Here is a 17,865-nt window from a genome sequence, read left to right as displayed (position 1 = left end):
CGCTGGGAAATGGGCACCGTGTTTTGCGGATGCCGCTCCTCGAATTCATTAACATTTGTTTTGTATTATATTAGCGTCGATGATATTCATATTGTGCCATCGGAGTTGTGTCGCGAGCAGAAGGACTGTTGTTTGTTTGGCAGAGCCCCGCGTCTTGCCGTGTGTCAGGGAATGGCCCTCTCGGTGGCTCTGCTAAAGAGTGGTTCCCCATGTCCCAGTCATCTGAAATATATTTTATTTTCGTTTTAAAATTTCTGGCTCGCACAAGCTTTTAAAGTGGACAAAAAGAAACATTTCGTGTTTCGCAGTCAACCTGTTAAACGTTTAAACTGTTTCTAGTATTGCTGCCTGGATTTGAAGCCAGGATTCCAACAGTACGGGCGGAGTGCTCTGACATGACCATTACGAACCAATCTAGATTTAAAGTTTTCGTGACTGCAGGGATCCATACTCTTTGGTTCTTTCGGTAAAGTCACATGGGTAGAAAATAAAATTAAATCACGACGTTTCGGGAGCAACACAAGCTGTGGTTGTCCCACCTGATGACGGACGCTTGGGTTGTGCCCGAAACGTCGTGATTTAATTTAATTTTATACCTACGTGACTTTACCGAGAGAACCAAAGAGCATTATGAACCACCCAAGAGAAAATGACACCAAACCTCAGACTTAAACCCGCAATCTCACCAATACTGGCTTAGCTCTTGGAACATGGCCACTATGAATCACCCAAGAGAGAGAGACTCATACACACCTCGGCATGAATCCAACATCTCAGAGCAGTACCAGCTCAGTGTTCTGACACAGCCACCCGTGCCACCATGCCCACACAGGATGTAACGTCTAATTATCTCCCACAGATCGGCCTCGGCGGGCAAAAAGAGGATGTCGCCCGTCGACGCTGATGGTGCCAAAGTCATCTAAACGACTGTCGGCGCAAGCCTCCGTGAGTCTTCCCGAGTGTCTGCGAGTCTTCCCTGCGGGTCTCTGCGAGTCTCCGCGAGTCTCCGCGAGTCTGTTCGAGTCTTCCTCGTGTCTCCTTGAGTCTACCGGAGTCTCTGCTCGAGTCTTCCCCGCGGGTCTCCTTGAGTCTACCGGAGTCTCTGCGCGAGTCTTTCCCGAGTCTCCGTGAGTCTTCCCCCGAGTCTCCGCGAGTCCTTCCCCGTGTCTCCTTGAGTCTACCGGAGTCTCTGCGTGAGTCTTCACCCCGAGTCTACGCGAGTCAGATGAGCCGCGACCTGCCGAGGTAGCGCGCGAGAACGCGGTACACGAACTTGTAGTGCTCGAGCGTGGGCACCAGGTGAGGCCGCTGCTGCCTCAGGGCGCCGAGCACCTGCGGGACGTCGGCGTTCTGGGCACGGGGGCGAGCGGACGGAGGAGCACAAGAAAACAACAACAAATGAACGAGAATCAACGGCGAGGAGTTTGTGTGCATGTGGACACGCGCTGCCATTTTGTCGGTCCGCCGCTGGACTTAGGCCTCGCCATGCACCGCGTCAGTCACGTGGGTTGCTCGTCATACTTACTTCACCACATATCCCAGTGTGGGTTGGTGAAGAGGGCAGCCCAGTTCCGGTTCGGAAAACACTCACCATTTATCGAAGATTTCATTAATACACCGACGGTGATGGTGATAATGCTGCTGCACCATTTTTGGACTCCACTTAGACCGGTGGGGGCTGCACGCACTCTGACTGCCGGAGAAAGCACTGATGATGAAGCCACCGTCAGCGCATTCCAGTCTATGGGCATAAGTGTGTGTCTATGGGCCTCTGTGAGTCTATGGGGTTCTATGTGAGTCTGTGGGCCTCTGTGAGTCCATGGGCATCAGTGTGTGTCTATGGGCCTCTGTGAGTCTATGGGGTTCTCTGTGAGTCTATGGGCCTCTGTGAGTCCATGGGCATCAGTGTGTGTCTATAGGCCTCTGTGAGTCTATGGGCTTCTATGTGAGTCTGTGGGCCTCACTGTGAGTCTATGGGCCTCACTGTGAGTCTATGGGCCTCTGTGAGTCCATGGGCATCAGTGTGTGTCTATAGGCCTCTTTGAGTCTATGGGCTTCTATGTGAGTCTGTGGGCCTCACTGTGAGTCTATGGGCCGCACTGTGAGTCTATGGGCCTCTGTGAGTCTATGGGCTTCTCTGTGGGTCTGTGGTTCTCTGTGCGAGTGTATAGGCCTAAATGTGAGTCTGTGGGTCTCTGTGTGAGTCGATGGGTCTCTGTGTGAGTCTGTGGGTCTCTATACGAGTCTATGGGCCTCTATGTGAGAAAGCGCTGATGACGAAGCCACTGGCAACGCATTCCAGCTTCTCAACAAATCCACCTGCACCTTCAACCGGAAAAACCTCGAGTGGAGTTTTGTAGCCTCCGCAACCTGGAGCCACCGTGAGCCACAGCTGCTTATCATCGCACATCTAAACATGACAAACGATGAGCGAACTTACCTGTCGTGCGAAGATTAATCGTGCAAAGCCTCTTGTGATGTATGCCCCTTTTGTAATTATTTTTGTTGATAGTGGTGGTTGCCTCTACCTGCCACTCTTAAAAAAAGATTTGAAATATATATTTTGTGGAATTTCACAACTGTTTAGTTTTTGGTTATTTATTTGCGTTGCCTGCCTATTTCGAACGAGAAGAGTGCGTTTGGATTTCCTCATTCGTAAAGGTGGGGGGGAAGAAAAAAACCCAGCCCGTGTGTGTACCGATTACGCAAAACTCGGAGACGTTTCCCTTTTAGCCAGGATGGATCGCCTCCGAGTGCTGTTAGCGAGCACCCCTTTGTCCGTGTCGGTGCTCTGTAAAAAATAATATATTACATCCTGGAAACTTTACCTGCCCAGGGATTGTTTTCACAGATGCGGCTAACAATTAAGATTAAAAAAAGAAAAAATGTTTCGTCTGTTTCCCAAACGTATTGAAAATTGTGCCAACAGAGCCACGTTATGAGATAAAGTGTCCACTCGCATTTCACGCGAGAATGGGCCGTGGAAGGGAATGTCATATAACTACTTCTGAGATTCCTTCGAGTGAACTCTTTAGCCACACAACGCACATTCCCACGTGCCCTGCTCCAGAGAAAAATGTTTGCCACATGGCAGTTAAAGAATATCTATTTTAATCCTCGATTTTTGTTGCAATTTTTTTTATTGTGCAATCAATGGTAAACAGGTTCAGACAATCCGCTCGCTACCCTCATCGGTGGCTGAAACCCAGATTCACACCCAGGATAGTCAGCGGCGCAGGCTCAGTGCCCCGACTCGTGAGCCACTGGGCCACCTCGCTCGTGCTCTCTGTCAGTCCGAGTGGCCGGGGGAACGCTCGTGGGAGAACGTCCAACGTGGGGAGGAGAGCGATGGAGTCAGCACGCGCGCAAGAGATACACTGCATCGCGGGGCCGTGAGAGATGGTGACGGCACAGGGAGTCCCTCAACTAGCAGTGGATAAATCAAGGTAATAATGATGATTCTGATGCTGCTGATGATGATACTGCTGATGCTGCTGATGTTGCTGCTGATGCTGATGATTATGCTGCTGATGCTAATGATGCTGCTGCTGATGCTGCTGCTGATGATGCTGCTGCTGATGTTGCTGCTGCTGATACTGATGCTGCTGCTGCGGTGGATGATGATGACGATGATGCTGCTGATGATACTGCTGATGCTGCTGCTGATGATGCTGCTGCTGATGTTGCTGCTGCTGATACTGATGTTGCTGCGGCGGATGATGATGACGACGATGACGGTGATGATGCTGTTGTTGATGATGGACTGACCACGTTCTGCTCCAGGCAGGCGACCATGAGCTCCGAGAGGATGAGGACCCCTGTAGGACCGTCGTCGCTGCCGGCGCAGTGCACCAGCGTGGGCGGAAGGGGCGTCCTCGGAGGCAGCATGCTGCCCGTCAGCCTGCGCACCGACTGTAGCTCCTGCAGGAACTCTGCACGTGGCGGGGTGGTGGGAGGGGAGGGGACGATTAATAACGCAACTGAAAATGTTGAGCCGATGAGATTGTTGTGCTGGGAAAATGCACGGAGGGTTTATCGGACGGCGCGAGATCGAGCGGTGAAATGAACTCGCGTGCGGGCGCCAGGTGGATCGTTATCGTCGCGGAGATCGTGAAGAGGTTAGAATAGTTATTTATACTGGAGGAATCCGATGAGCTATGAAGCTCTTTTTCACAGCTGTCTAGTAGGGGTGGGTCAGGACGTTACAACAAGAAACAATACAAAAACTCGACAGGAGTGAAAATTATAGGAAGTGTAAACATATTTTAAAAAAATACTAAATAAAACTGAACTCTTTTTTGTTATTTTACCAGGTAAAGCCCACTGAGCTATTAGCTTCTTTTTTCATAAGCGACCTGGCCACGAATGATAGCTCCACGTGGATGGCCATGTGTGGACAGCTTGAGGGGGGCTCCATCCTCTTTGGTTTTTTTGGTAAAGTCACGTAGGTAAAGAAGAAAATAAAATAAATGAATACAACTATCGTCAGCAGCTTGGCGGGCATGCACACTCGCTCTGCTCGCCGTCTTCGTGACATTTAGATTGACGGGATTTTCGTCCACAACGCACGGTTTGGTAGCTGGATTTATCGAGAATATCCGTTCATCCAGAATAATTGTTCCCCTAGGAATGATTATTATTCATACCCGCCCCAAGAACTGATATTTGGGAATATCGGTTCCCTCCCGGAATATTTGTCTCCTCTAATTTTTTTCTTTGGAGGGAGGGGGTGGGGAGTTTGTAACAAAGTGACCTTCGTTTAAGATTGAAAGTGGCCACTCACGTCTGAAAATGGTTCGACAAAATCCGCCCGCGCCTTTGACGAGGAGGCGATGATTTTGGCCAATCCCAGCCGCTCGCGATTGCCCAAGAGGAGCAATTGCGTCTGGCCCATTCACCGCTCTCTTGACGTCACTAAAGTCTACACGAGGAGCTCTGTGTTGGACAGGGGGGTGGGGGGCCCTCCACGGCAATTTTTCTCAAATTAATGCTGTTGACAACTCTGCTCCGGCACGTAAATAAATAAATAATATTTGCCAAACATATCGCCGCCACCGACGCCGCAGCTGTCGACCGGCCAAAGTCACACAACGACGGCATCATCAATCTTCGTTTATCGCCCAATTCATCGGCGCTGCGAAAATAAACGCTCAGCCGCGCCGGTCACGTCATCGCTATCAGTCGCCCCGTCGCCTCGTGCCGTGGCGAAGAACCACCCTCACCCCCGGTGCTCTTCCCGATTCTTCTCCGAGTCCTCCCCGAGTCTCGCTCGCTTGTTAACATCACCTGCCACCACCACCAAGCCCCCCCCCCCAACCACCGCCTCCTCGGTCTTGCTCGGGAACTCCAACTTGGTGACCACGTGGGGGGCTCCCGTTGAGGCTGCGTTTGCAACGCAGAGCAATTTCACTTCGGGATTCCGCGCACTGCTGGCTGCCGGCTGCACAAAAACGTCTCTCCTCGAGAAGCAGCTGCCGCAGGACGAGCGGCGAGCCCAGTGGTCAGCGCCCCTGCGGTGTATGAACGCGGCAATCCCAGCCAGATCCCGGCCACGGTTTAACGTCAGTGGCGAGTGCTATCTCAACCTGTCCTGCGTGCCCTCATCAATTTGTTAACCCACGTTGACCGGCGTGGTGAAGTATGGTTTAACAACCCCGACACCCAACAAGGAGTAGGGAGATCTTCATCCAGATTGACGAATAACTGTAAATGTTTGCTAGACTAGAAGCACACACCCTGGGAACAAGCGCACGTGCGCTTATATCTGAAGTGTGCTTACATCAGAAGCTTCCCTGCGCATCCTCCCACCACCAGTGCCATGTAAGCGTGTGTTGCTTATACGAGAGCTGTGCTTATATCAGGCGTGCTTACATCCAGACTGTGCATCGCCCCCTACCAGAGGTCGCAACCGGGTACCCTATATCCATACCCTACCCGATACCCGGCTACCCGTACCCGGCCGGGTACGGGTACGGGTAGCCGTTTGCGACCCTGGTGCGGCCGAGTACGGGTAGGCCGTGAGTCACTGGTGAGTAACCGTTTGTCACTCATTTCGGGTAGGGTACGGGTAGGGAACGGGTAGCCGTACCGGCCGGGTACGGGTAAGGAATCAAAACCAGTTTGCGACCTCTGCCCCCTACTCGAAGCGCCCGCAAGGTGGGACATCACCGTCACCACCGGCCATGATTAATCCACTGCTGGACGAAGACCTTTCCCCAAAGCCATCGCGGCAGACGCCACTCACCCAGAAACCTCTCCACTCCATTGTCGTCGTCGTCGCCGCCGCCGTCGTCATCGTCGTCATCGTTGCCGCGGCTCCACTCGGGGTGGTGGAGGTGCCACAGGTTGCGCTCTTTCCCCGAGGGCGCGTGCGCCACGCGCAGCCCCGTGGTGGCGCAGCCGCCCGCCGACGTGGTGCCGCGGAAGGTGGCGTGGACCGCCAGGTCCCCGTACACGGACGGGCGCTGTCGCGAGCCCAGTCGCGGCCAGTAGCGATGCGGCTTCGTCTCCCCGGCGACCTGCGGTGGAAGCACGTGGCGCACTCGGTCAAGGTGCCATCGTAGACGTTGTTGTTGTATTAGTACCAGAGGTCGCAAACGGGTTTTGATTCCTTACCCGTACCCGGCCGCACCAGGGTCGAAAACTGGTACCCGTACCCTACCCGTACCCGGCCGGGTATGGGTAGGGTACGGGTATCGGGTACCTGATTGTGACCTGTGGGATGAAGCCATGTTGCAGGCGCGGGTGGGTTGATTCTAGGAACTTGAATTGTGAGAAGAGACAAGACGTTGGGAAATGAGTGACAAACAGTTACTCACCAGTGACTCACGGTCTACCCGTACCCGTACCCGGCCGCACCAGGGTCGCAAACGGGTACCCGTACCCGGCCGGGTACGGGTAGCCGGGTATCGGGTACCCGGTTGCGACCTCTGATTAGTACTATTTGAATCGGTGGCGGCTCGTGACATTTCCACTAGGTGGCGCTGTTGTGAGTGACCTCTGAAAAGACGGTGTTCTAATTCAGAAAAACCTCGTCATGTTATTGGCCTTCCTATGAACGTGATATAACTGTCTTTTCTACCAACGGTGGGCATTTATTAACAATGCGAAACAAATCAACAAAGGGCTCATGCTGTACCCATGACCCTCAAGTCCTTTGACACTGCCAAAATCCTGGAGCGTGTAGGCCGTGAGCTCTGAAATTGGGTCCATCTTTCTGAAACACCCTGTATTTGCACGGTGCCACCTCGCGTTGTGAGATCATCTCTCATTACAGCCACGGACGCCTTCTACACCGCCCTGAATGGGTCTCAAACGGCGTGGATAAAATGCGACGCTCATCGCAAGGAATGAAGGGAATTGTCTCACTCGGACGCCTTCACAGCCGCCCCGAGACCTCCCCGAGGCACAAATCAGACTGCGTTGCAGCGGTTTCAAATATGAACAACTTAAAATTGTATCTTCATTAGGCAATTCACGTTGAAAGAATCATGTTAAATCGTTTTTAAACGCAACAAAACTATTTATATAATAGTGTTTTTTATTATAAAATGTTTTCTCATCTCCAGCTTCTTGGTGGGGCAGTGCCCCACCGCCCCTAGTGGACGAACCGCGCCCGATGTGAATAGGTGCCTTCGTTGTCTTCAATCATCAGGGAAGTTCAAACCCCTTTCAGCTCCGCGCCTGTCTTTTTTAGGACCCGCCTCTTCTTATTTGAATTTTATTCTTATTTTTTATTTTATTTTTTATTCATTTTATTTTTTATTTTTTTCTATCTACGTGACTTTACCGAAAGAACCAACGAATATGAATTCCTGCAGTCACGAAAGCGTTAATAAGTGATGATCACGCTTGTATACCCAGGAGAGCCTCATTGGAGTCTCAATACTTTTTGTCAGGAGTGTCTCGACAAGTGTTTTGCAGTCGATGAGGGCGATGTTTTAGAAAATGTATATTTTGATTTAAAGCTTTCGTGACTGCAGGGATTAATATTCTTGGTTCTTTCGGTAAAGTCACGTAGAAGGACGGCTGCTTGCGTTGTGGCCGAAACGTCGTGAGAATTGTATTTTAGTATGTTTAATTTTTATTATTTTATGAATTCCCTCCTACGTGACTTTACCAAAAGAACCAAGAAGAAGAAAATTAATAGATCACCACGTTTCGATCGCAACACAAGCAACCGTCATCGGGTGAAACAGACACAGCAGGAGAACTGCTGACGTAGGAGAAAGAGCTGATGGAACACGTGTCTATAGAGGATCTATAAATTTTCTATTTACGTATGGATTCCTGCAGTCACGACAGCTTCAAATCAAGATTGTGTGCTCTTCTTGCTCTTAGGTGTTTTCGGTAAAGTCACGTAGGTAAAAAATAATAATGATGAAATAATAATAAATGAAAATAACTAAATTAAATCACGACGTTTCGGAGGCAACACAAGCTTCCTTCATCAGGTGTAAAAAAGGGCACAGCAAAATAAATACAGTTACAGTTATTTTCTAGAGGATGGTGCTTTTTCTGGAAGATTTTATTGTTTTTGTAGAGGATGTTTCAATTTGCGTACATGCAATTTTAAATGTATCTTGTAATTGTATTGTTTGTTGCGGTTGCACCTGAATCAAGAGCCGAATGGCTCACAGGGTTATCTCTATATATATACAGCAAAAGGCTAAGTTGTGATCATGTGTGTCTGTTCAAAATGTTTAGCGTACTTCCCGACATGCAACAATCTTGAAATTTGCCATGTGGGTACTTTCCCGACTGTACACCATGCAAACATGCTAATAATACACTTATATTTTAACTGCTCCTGGGCCTCCCCTAGGTCGACTCAGCCTTAAACGAGTAACTGGTGTGGTGTGTAAACATCGCCACTGTTTGTTGCATGAGACAAAGGCGGCCGGGCGTGGTGAATCCAAGTCTCCCGGGCGAAAGTAAAGCTAGTTCCAAATAAATTAAACTGAGTAAACTGTCAAAATCTGGAGGAAACGATTGCAGAACAGGGACGGTGGTGGAGCGAACACGAGAACTCCACAGAGGAAAAATGAACACCCCAAAGTCTGCAAACGAATTCTGGTGGGCCTCCTGAGCTCACCTGAGCCGGCGTGAGAGCCGCGATGACGTTCACTCCGTGTTCCCACACCATGTGCCAGAAGTCGCTCTCCGTGTGCGGCTGAGGCCACTGGGTGGCGATGTAGTGCCACATCTCTCCGTTCACTCGCACCTGCGTGGCAAAAGCGAGGTGGGTGGGGGATGTGTGGGGTGGGGGGCAGGTGTGGTGGTGAGCGCGTGCCGTGTCCGGCCATCCGCAGGTGCTACTCGCTAACAGAACTTGCACCATAACAGAATGTTAATAGCGGAACGAGGGGTGAGAGTGGGGAGCGGTCAGAGCCGGCCCAGCCACTAAGCGACCCTTGCAATTGCAAAGGGCCCCGTGGCCAGCAGAGGGCCCCCTAGAGTCACTGCTAGCTAGTGGGTGAAAAAAATCATACATCAAAGGGGCCTCCAACCAAATTTTGCTTGGGGCCGCCAAAGGTCTAGGGCCGGTTCTGGGAGCGGTGTTTTGTTCGAATTCCTACTCACGGTCAACAGCGGTGGCGATTGTCTGAACCGGTGCTGAAACCTCCCCTAGGTCGACACGGCCTCAATGGGGCCGTCCATAAATGACGTCACGCGATTTTGGACGATTTTTGACCCCCCTCCCTTCGTCACACAACGTCACAAAAATTCAGACCCCCCCTTCAAATATGACGTCACAAAGCTCTGCCCCCCTTCCCCCCCCAAAAAAAAGACATGCTTCAAATCGCTTTAAACTATTGTCATTGTAGTGCGTATTTAATGTGGCGCTGCACTCTGATGTTGTAGGAGAACACATTTAAGTAGAACGTGTTGTCTATATTTATTTAAAGTTGCGCATTTTGATGTGACATCACATTTCTCAACCCCCCCCCCCCTTTGTCCCACATTGTCACAAATGTCTGACCCCCCCCCCCCCCTAGGTGCGTGACGTCACTTATGGACGGGCCCCAAACGAGTACATTGCCCTGGTGTGATGTGTAAACACTGCCGCTGGGGAGGAAAAGGCGGTCGTGCGTGATGCGTTGGGTTTTGACGTTTTAAATGTTTTCAGCGAGTTCGTGGCGAACGTGTGCTTTTATTATCGTGATACGTGCGCGAGGAAAGCGGAGAAAATCCACGCGCGCAAGGGAGCAACGCTCTATCCCCGTACAGGTGGCGATGAGTCCACTTGCTGCGACTTTGCCTTCTGGCGAGCCAGGCTATGTCAAACTCCTCAACGGCCACGACATCTGTGTGTGATCCACTAACCCTCGCTGGAGAGTAGAGTTGAGATGAGATGGGTGACGTGAGGATGAGAGCGAGTTCGTGGATGACCTTAGACATGGTAATGTTGAAGTGTATCCACTTTGGGGCCGTCCATAAATGACGTCACGCGATTTTGGCCGATTTTTGACCCCCCCCCTCGTCACACGGCGTCACAAAAAGTCAGACCCCCCCCCCTCAAATATGACGTCACAAAGCTCTGCCCCCCCCACCCAAGAAATAAAGTATGCTTCAAATCGCTTTAAACTATTGTCATTGTAGTGCGTATTTAATGTGGCGCTGCACTCTGATGTTGTAGGAGAAAACATTTATTAAAAAGTCTATTTAATTAAGTAGAACGTGTTGTCTATATTTGTTTAAAGTTGCGCATTTTGATGTAACGTCACATTTCTCCCCCCCCCCCCCTCGTCATCACACATCGTCACAAATGTCTGACCCCGCCCCCCTCTCTAGGTGCGTGACGTCATTTATGGACGGCCCCTTTAATGTTGTTCGTTAATTACCCAGGCCACGATTCTACACTGTCGTTGACATTCTGAAAAATCCAGTTATGTCAGATGATCTCTTGGGTGAAATTGGTATTTTAAGCTCACACACACACACACACGTGTCTGTGTGTGTGAATTATGTGTGTGTGTGTACTCTGAATGTATGTGCGGTGTGTGTGCGGTGTGTGTACTGTGTGTGTGTGTGCTGTGTATGTGCTGTGTGTGTACTGTGAGTGTGTGTTGTGTGTGTACTGTGTGTGTGTACACTGTGTGTGTACTGTGTGTGTACTGTGTGTGCGTGCTGTGTGTGTACTGTGTGTATGTGATGTGTGTGTACTGTGTGTGCGTGCTGTGTGTGTACTGGGTGTATGTGCTGTGTGTGTACGGTGTGTTTGCTGTGTGTGTACTGTGTGTGTGTGCTGTGTGTGTACTATGTGTGTGTACTGTGTGTGATGTGTGTACTGTGAGTGTGATGTGTGTGTGTACTGTGTGTGATGTGTGTGTACTGTGTGTGTATGTGCTGTGTGTGTACTGTGTGTGTGTACTGTGAGTGTGATGTGTGTGTACTGTGTGTGCTGTGTGTGTACTGTGAGTGTATGTGTTGTGTGTGTACTGTGTGTGTGTACTGTGTGTGATGTGTGTGTACTGTGTGTGTACTGTGTGTGTATGTGTTGTGTGTGTACTGTGTGTGTCATGTGTGTGTACTGTGTGTATGTGATGTGTGTATACTCTGTATGTGCTGCGTGTGTACTGTGTGTGATGTGTGTACTGTGTGTATGTGATGTGTGTGTACTGTGAGTGTGTGTTGTGTATGCACTGTGTGTGTCTACTGTGCGTGTGTGATGTGTGTGTACTGTGAGTAAATGTACTGTGTGCACTGTGAGTACTGTGTGCGTGCATGCAGTAATTCGTGCTCGGTTGCCACACGCCCGGTCACCTAGGTTCGATCCCTGCTCATGGATACCATCAGCGGCAAGTGGTTTATGATCCTATAAAAATGCCTCCCCCAAGTTATCTTAATTGGCTCGCTACCTGGTGCGGTGTGTCAACGTCAGTGCTGGGAAGACGACATCGGCCGGCCTTAGCGTGATGACCACACCGCAACCCCCCCCCACCTCGTGCAGCTTAGCAGCCTCAACAGGTGCTCGCTAACAGCGAATTTCCTTCACGCTCCACAAGTCTACGTGGGGGGGGGGGGGTCTTCGCATGAAGGGTCTGTGCGCGGTGCAGCAGCAGTAGTCGCTGTGCCATTTTGAACGAACTCCCTCTGACCGAATATGAATTAAGCCTCCAACAAATTCCCCTTCCGTTGCGACGCCAATCGACTGCAGCGTTGACGAGAATCGTCGTCATGTCCACCTCGGCCAGGAAACGATACCGAAAGCACCAAAGAGTATGGAAATGTGACGTGTCTTTTTTTTGTATGATAACAAAAAATGTGGTGGCGGTGGGGCAAAATGTGGGCAGCCACACCCAGGCTCGTGTTATTAAATAGGCACGGTACAGCAAACCTGTCCAACCCCTTATCAGTACCCCTACCTTATTAGAGACCAATTCAGATCTTATTGGTCACCACGTGACCCGTATACATCTCAACGTTCATCATACAAAGTTCCAATCGCAAGCGAGAAACACAACACAAATATTTCTAGATTTGAAGCTTTCGTGACTGCAAGGATTCATATTTTTAGGTTTTTTCGGTAAAGTCACGTAGGTTAAACATTTAAATTAATAAAAGTAAAATAAAATAAAAATCACGACGTTTCGGAGGCAACACAAGCTTCCCTCTTCAGGTGGAACCGTCACAGCCACGACAGCTGAAGACGGAAGCTTGTGTTGCCTCCGAAACGTTTTACCTACGTGACTTTACCGAAAAAACCTAAGAATAACAACACAAATAGACTAAACGTAAATATTTTTGCCCGTATAGAAACGGTTGTACGCCGTATGGACCTGATAACTCAATTTCGCTGTACAAGAATACGGGTAAATCGTATGGGTTGACAGGTATGGAGTAGGCACTGTGTAGGAACTGTGCCTCGGACCTACGAAAACTGAAAGGGGACTACGAAAAATAAATGTGACTTTTTTTTGTATGATAATTTTTTTTAACCAAGATATCTTCTTGAATAAATAAATAACTATATTTATACATAGCAAACATATATTTATTTCCTGCCTCAGCAGCTCTCCCGCTATATTTTGTGTTGCGATCGAAACGTCGTGATTTATTATTATTATTTTTCTATCTACGTGACTTTACCGAAAGACCCAAAGAGTACAGCAAATATTGTCAGCGTGTATATACAAAGAGGCAGAGCTATGTCAATGTCAGTGGGTTTTTCTTCATAAGGTGAGATAAATTAACATCGGGGATTCATCTTCTTGGTTCTTTCGGTAAAGTCACGTAGAAGGGAAATAATAAAATAATAAAAATAAAACATAATAAAATACTAGTTATTTTATTATTTCCATTTTACGTGACTTTACTGAAAGAACCAAGAAGATGAATCCCTGCAGTCACGAAAGCTTTACATCGAAAAATCGGAGATTAACATTTAGAGATTTTTTTTCACTGCAAAATTAGCAAAGAACACATTGAAGTGGTATTGTTCGCACCATCTCATTCCGAACAGTGGTGCAAGTGTAGTCACATCAGGGCGGCAGCAGCAGCAGTACCATCTCCAGAGAGTTATCGCTGAAGGCCTACGAAAGAGAAGTGCCCAGGACCTACACGAACCTTCATCGGGGCCTTCGCTACAACCCTTATACGTAACAGGTTTGGACAGCATTGGAATGGGGCAAGTCGCCTGTTGTGGCAACACTGATTCCCCTCGCCCCGTACATTAACCACACTCGTGCGTCTTGTACACTTTAAACGCTGGCACCGTCGTCGCGAATTGTTTGGCTGCGCACTGGTGTTGCAACCCAGAGGTCGCCGGGTTCCATTCTATCTCCACGGCACGGCTGTTGAATGAATGGGGCAAGTTTTCTTGAATCCCTCCTCCGATGTGTGTTGAACTTCTTTCGCACCGCACGTAGCCAACCGTGGAGATAGAATGGAACCTCTGGGTTACAAGACCAGTGCGCAGCCAAACCTTTCGCGACGACGGTGCGGAGAAAGGACAACAAACTAAACACGTAAATCAGTTACTCTTAGTTTTTTCGGTAAAGTCACGGAGACTTGTGTTGCCTCCGAAACATTGTGATTTTTATTATTTTATTTTAATTAATTTCATTTTTTTACCTACGTGACTTTACCGAAAAAACTAAGAGTATGAATCCTTGCAGTCACGAAAGCTTCAAATCTAGAACGTAAATCAGTTCTAAAAAAATTCGTTTTAAAATCGAGATGATTTAAAAGTGCATCGTTCCCAATGGATTCCCAATATCGGAAGGAAGAGCGTTTCAGACGGCCGCAAGGGAGCGCATCTGAAAGCGCGCGGTGCAGTGAGCGTCTTTGTTCGATGGCAAGCCAAGAGCCGGCAGGTGATTTGTGGCGGAGTAAAGTGTAGACACACTGCTGGCCCTTCTGCCAGCAGTGGCGTGAAGAGGCACTTGCAGGCATGCGCCTTTACCTTTAACCCAAACGTAACCGGATTAAACGAAGGCTGCAGAAGCTCATGGCACGTTTGAAATATTGTTCCGTACGGATTGCCCTGTAAAATGGATATTCGTGTATTATTCATATTTTCTCCAAAAATGTAGATGTATTATTTACAGGGGCTGAGTAAGCCTGCACGGCTTCTTGTCGCGTCCGATTAGCGTAGTGGCAGTGTCAGCTGCGTTGGTGCCCACTCACACGTCTGCGCCTCTCTGTCTGGTGTCACCCTTATGGGGAGCGGTGGAGCAGCGGTCAGCGCGCTGTGCTACGAACCTGGCGACCCGAGTTCGATTTCCGCTCACGGCCAATACCAAGTGACGATTACCTGAATCGGTCCTGGGCTTCCCCTAGGTTGACTCAGCCTCAAATGCGTACCTGGTGTGTGGTGTCTAAACATCGCCAATGGGGAGAAAAAGGCGGCCGGGCGTGGTGCTGGCCACCCACCCAGCTCGTTTGCCGTGGCGGCCTTCATAGGTGCCTGCGAACAGCACTTGCCCCAAAAGTCCGCTAAGGCTTTACGGGGGATCTTTGCCTTTGTTTGTCAACCTGAAACTACTCGCCACCCAGTGTCTACGGGACACGTGACCCGAGATGGCTCGAGCTAGCCTGAGTTGACCTGAGAGAGTTAACCTGAGTGAGTTGACCTGTTTGAGTTGACCTCATTTCATCCTAGCACCCCCATTCCTGTCCAGCTCGTGCTGAACAGGAATTCTGTCACGTGAATTGGGCAGCTCTTAGACATGCACGGGGTCATCCATTCATAAATACCCTACAGACCTGCAATGAACCTGTCCTTTCAAATGACCTCGGCGTTACGCAGTCGTTGAATGCTGTTGGGCAAATCACTGCACCGGTAATACGGGACGATGCGTGTCGGGAGAATGTCGAGAGATTTCATGTTGTTAATCGAGGCTTCGAAATATACAATGTTATTTGTCTCTACAAAGTCTCCCTGTTACTTTAAGCGGTTATCCATAAATGGATCACCCTGTAAAAGTGAATAAAACTTTCCTAAGACATAATTGCGAGTCAAAGATTAAGGTTGGGTTCATGACAAAATTAAACGTTATTACATGTTAAATTAAATATTATTTTAAAAAGTGTGTTCCAGTAAACGAGACCGTCTGCGATTGACACAGCTGGTGGCATATTCTGTTTCTGACGTAGAGAATTCAGGCCATGCCTCGATGCAAACCCGGCTTGGAAAATTCAAACAAATCAAGTAGATTGTTTTCACCGACTGCCCGAATGGCAAATCGAGTTCAAACTCGGGTCATGTGTCCTATGGAAACAGGATTTTAGGCTTAGAGTGAGCACTGGTTCGAGTGTCTGTGTGTGTCTGGCCCATGTTCCAACCTACATGAAAGTGTCCACGTGAATCAGAGAACTAAGTGGCTATGTCTAATCGTCCACTGAACCCCGTGTCTGTGTGCAGAGGTGCCTGTGTGTTCATGTGTCTAAGTCCATGGGTTCCTGTATCAATGTGTCCATGTGTTTTCACGTGTGTTGTCCATCCATACACATGTCTGTATTTCCAAGCATGGACATGTCTGGCCACGTGCCTGCACATTTGTGTGTCTAAACGTGTGTGTGTCTATTGTTAGCACATTTGTGTCTCTGCATGCGTGCACACCTGTGTCTTTGCGCTTCTCCGTGTGTTCGCGTGTCCGCATGTCTGTGTCTCTACGCGTCTCCGTGTGTCCGCGTGTCCACGCGTCTGTGTTTCTGCACGTCTCCGTGTGTCCGCGTGTCCGCGCGTCTGTGTTTCTGCGCGTCTCCGTGTGTCCGCGTGTCCACGCGTCTGTGTTTCTGCGTGTCTCCGTGTGTCCGCGTGTCCACGCGTCTGTGTTTCTGCGCGTCTCCGTGTGTCCGCGTGTCCGCATGTCTGTGTCTCTGCGCGTCTCCGTGTGTCCGCGTGTCCACGCGTCTGTGTTTCTGCGTGTCTCCGTGTGTCCGCGTGTCCACGCGTCTGTGTTTCTGCGCGTCTCCGTGTGTCCGCGTGTCCACGCGTCTGTGTTTCTGCGCGTCTCCGTGTGTCCGCGTGTCCGCGCGTCTGTGTTTCTGCGCGTCTCCGTGTGTCCGCGTGTCCACGCGTCTGTGTTTCTGCGCGTCTCCGTGTGTCCGCGTGTCCGCATGTCTGTGTCTCTGCGCGTCTCCGTGTGTCCGCGTGTCCACACGTCTGTGTGTCTGCGTGTCCACGCGTCTGTGTGTCCGCGTGTCCACGCGTCTGTGTCCCTGCGCATTCACGCGTCGCTGTGCGCTGCTTACCCGGACGTGAGAGGAGGTGGCGCGCCGCGTGACGTTTCCCCGGGGAGACCGCGGCGCAGACGCTGGCACGGAGGACGCTGGCTGCCGGATCCTCTCCGAGTCCACCATCGACCCTCGCTCCCCGGGTCCCCACGGGATATGCCCAAATTCCTGCGCCGCATCCCCGCGCCGCACCCGCTCCGCCAACTGCGATCCCTGGTGGAGAATCGCACAGTCGGCGGATCAATCTCAGGACGCGGGGTCAACGAGGAGAGGTCATCATGGACGATGCTGTATGTCGTCGCCGCACTTCCCCGTTGCGGCCTTCCTTCTGCCAGATCTTGCAAGGGCAGCGTAGTTGCAATGTGACATTCAATTTGACCACCACGACCACCACCATCCGGGCGTGGCTCCAATTGTCTGTCTTGGTAATAATGCTAAAATCCTGAAATGAATCCTAATCATCATAAAATCATAATGTCCTCTCAATGTGAATTTCCTGAGATTACATTGATTAGTTTAATCGCCGTTTACATAGCGTGGGCAGACAAGATTAAGTGAATACCCACATTCTATGTCGTTTTTTTTCTGGATTCAACTTGATAAACGTTTGTTGATCATGGATAGCTGCCTGGCTTTGAATTCAAGATTCCAACAATACCAACTCAGTGCAATGACATGACCATTATGAGCCAAACAAAATGAACAATTAACAAAATTACAGCCAAATGTCAATCCACTGCTGGTCGAGGGCCTCCCCCACACTGTGGCAGTCAAGGGCGGTTGTTTGACCATACTTAACCGTGCTTGTCCCGTACAGGTTGGTGAATCATCGGAGGGATGTGGAACCAGCAACGGTTCGGATATCACTCGCCACTGATGTGAGCCGTGGCCGGGAATGAGACCTCGGGCCACCAGTTTCGTAGCGTGACGGGACAACTCCGCTCTACCCCTTACAATTTAATATGCACGCGAGTTTCCGTCACTCTGCATTATTTATCCTTTATGGAACATTACAGTGAAATGTCGCCCGTATGTAAGTTTTGTACTCATCAACTATATTGCCAATCGTCTGTAAGAAGGCAGCCAGGCGGGCGGGCGGGCGGGCGGGCAATTATGTGGATGAAATATCTACGTGCCCGATGCAGATAAAAGCTTTCTTGTCATACTTGTACGCATTTAGAG

General features: G+C 49.8%; 1 protein-coding gene across 2 annotated transcripts in view; it reads right to left on the bottom strand.

Annotated features, from left to right (window-relative positions):
- Positions 1 to 293: 293 nt before the first annotated feature.
- LOC133352585 (tyrosine-protein phosphatase non-receptor type 14-like) overlaps positions 294 to 17,865 on the bottom strand; it is a 40,736-nt gene continuing 23,164 nt past the window's right edge. For both annotated transcript variants that reach the window (XM_061568324.1, XM_061568323.1), the window contains exons 4-8: positions 16,702 to 16,896; positions 9,095 to 9,223; positions 6,245 to 6,518; positions 3,769 to 3,932; positions 294 to 1,350 (exon numbers count right to left, since the gene is read on the bottom strand). In XM_061568324.1, the coding sequence (XP_061424308.1) occupies positions 1,222 to 1,350; positions 3,769 to 3,932; positions 6,245 to 6,518; positions 9,095 to 9,223; positions 16,702 to 16,896 (891 nt within the window). In that variant the 3' untranslated portion in view covers positions 294 to 1,221. The remainder of the gene's footprint in view (positions 1,351 to 3,768; positions 3,933 to 6,244; positions 6,519 to 9,094; positions 9,224 to 16,701; positions 16,897 to 17,865) is intronic.

This window comes from Lethenteron reissneri, chromosome 41, assembly GCF_015708825.2.
Source record: "Lethenteron reissneri isolate LAM-NWPU_2019-01 chromosome 41, ASM1570882v1, whole genome shotgun sequence".
Classification (NCBI taxonomy): Eukaryota; Metazoa; Chordata; class Hyperoartia; order Petromyzontiformes; family Petromyzontidae; genus Lethenteron; species Lethenteron reissneri.
This window is presented reverse-complemented; position numbering and strand designations above follow the sequence as displayed.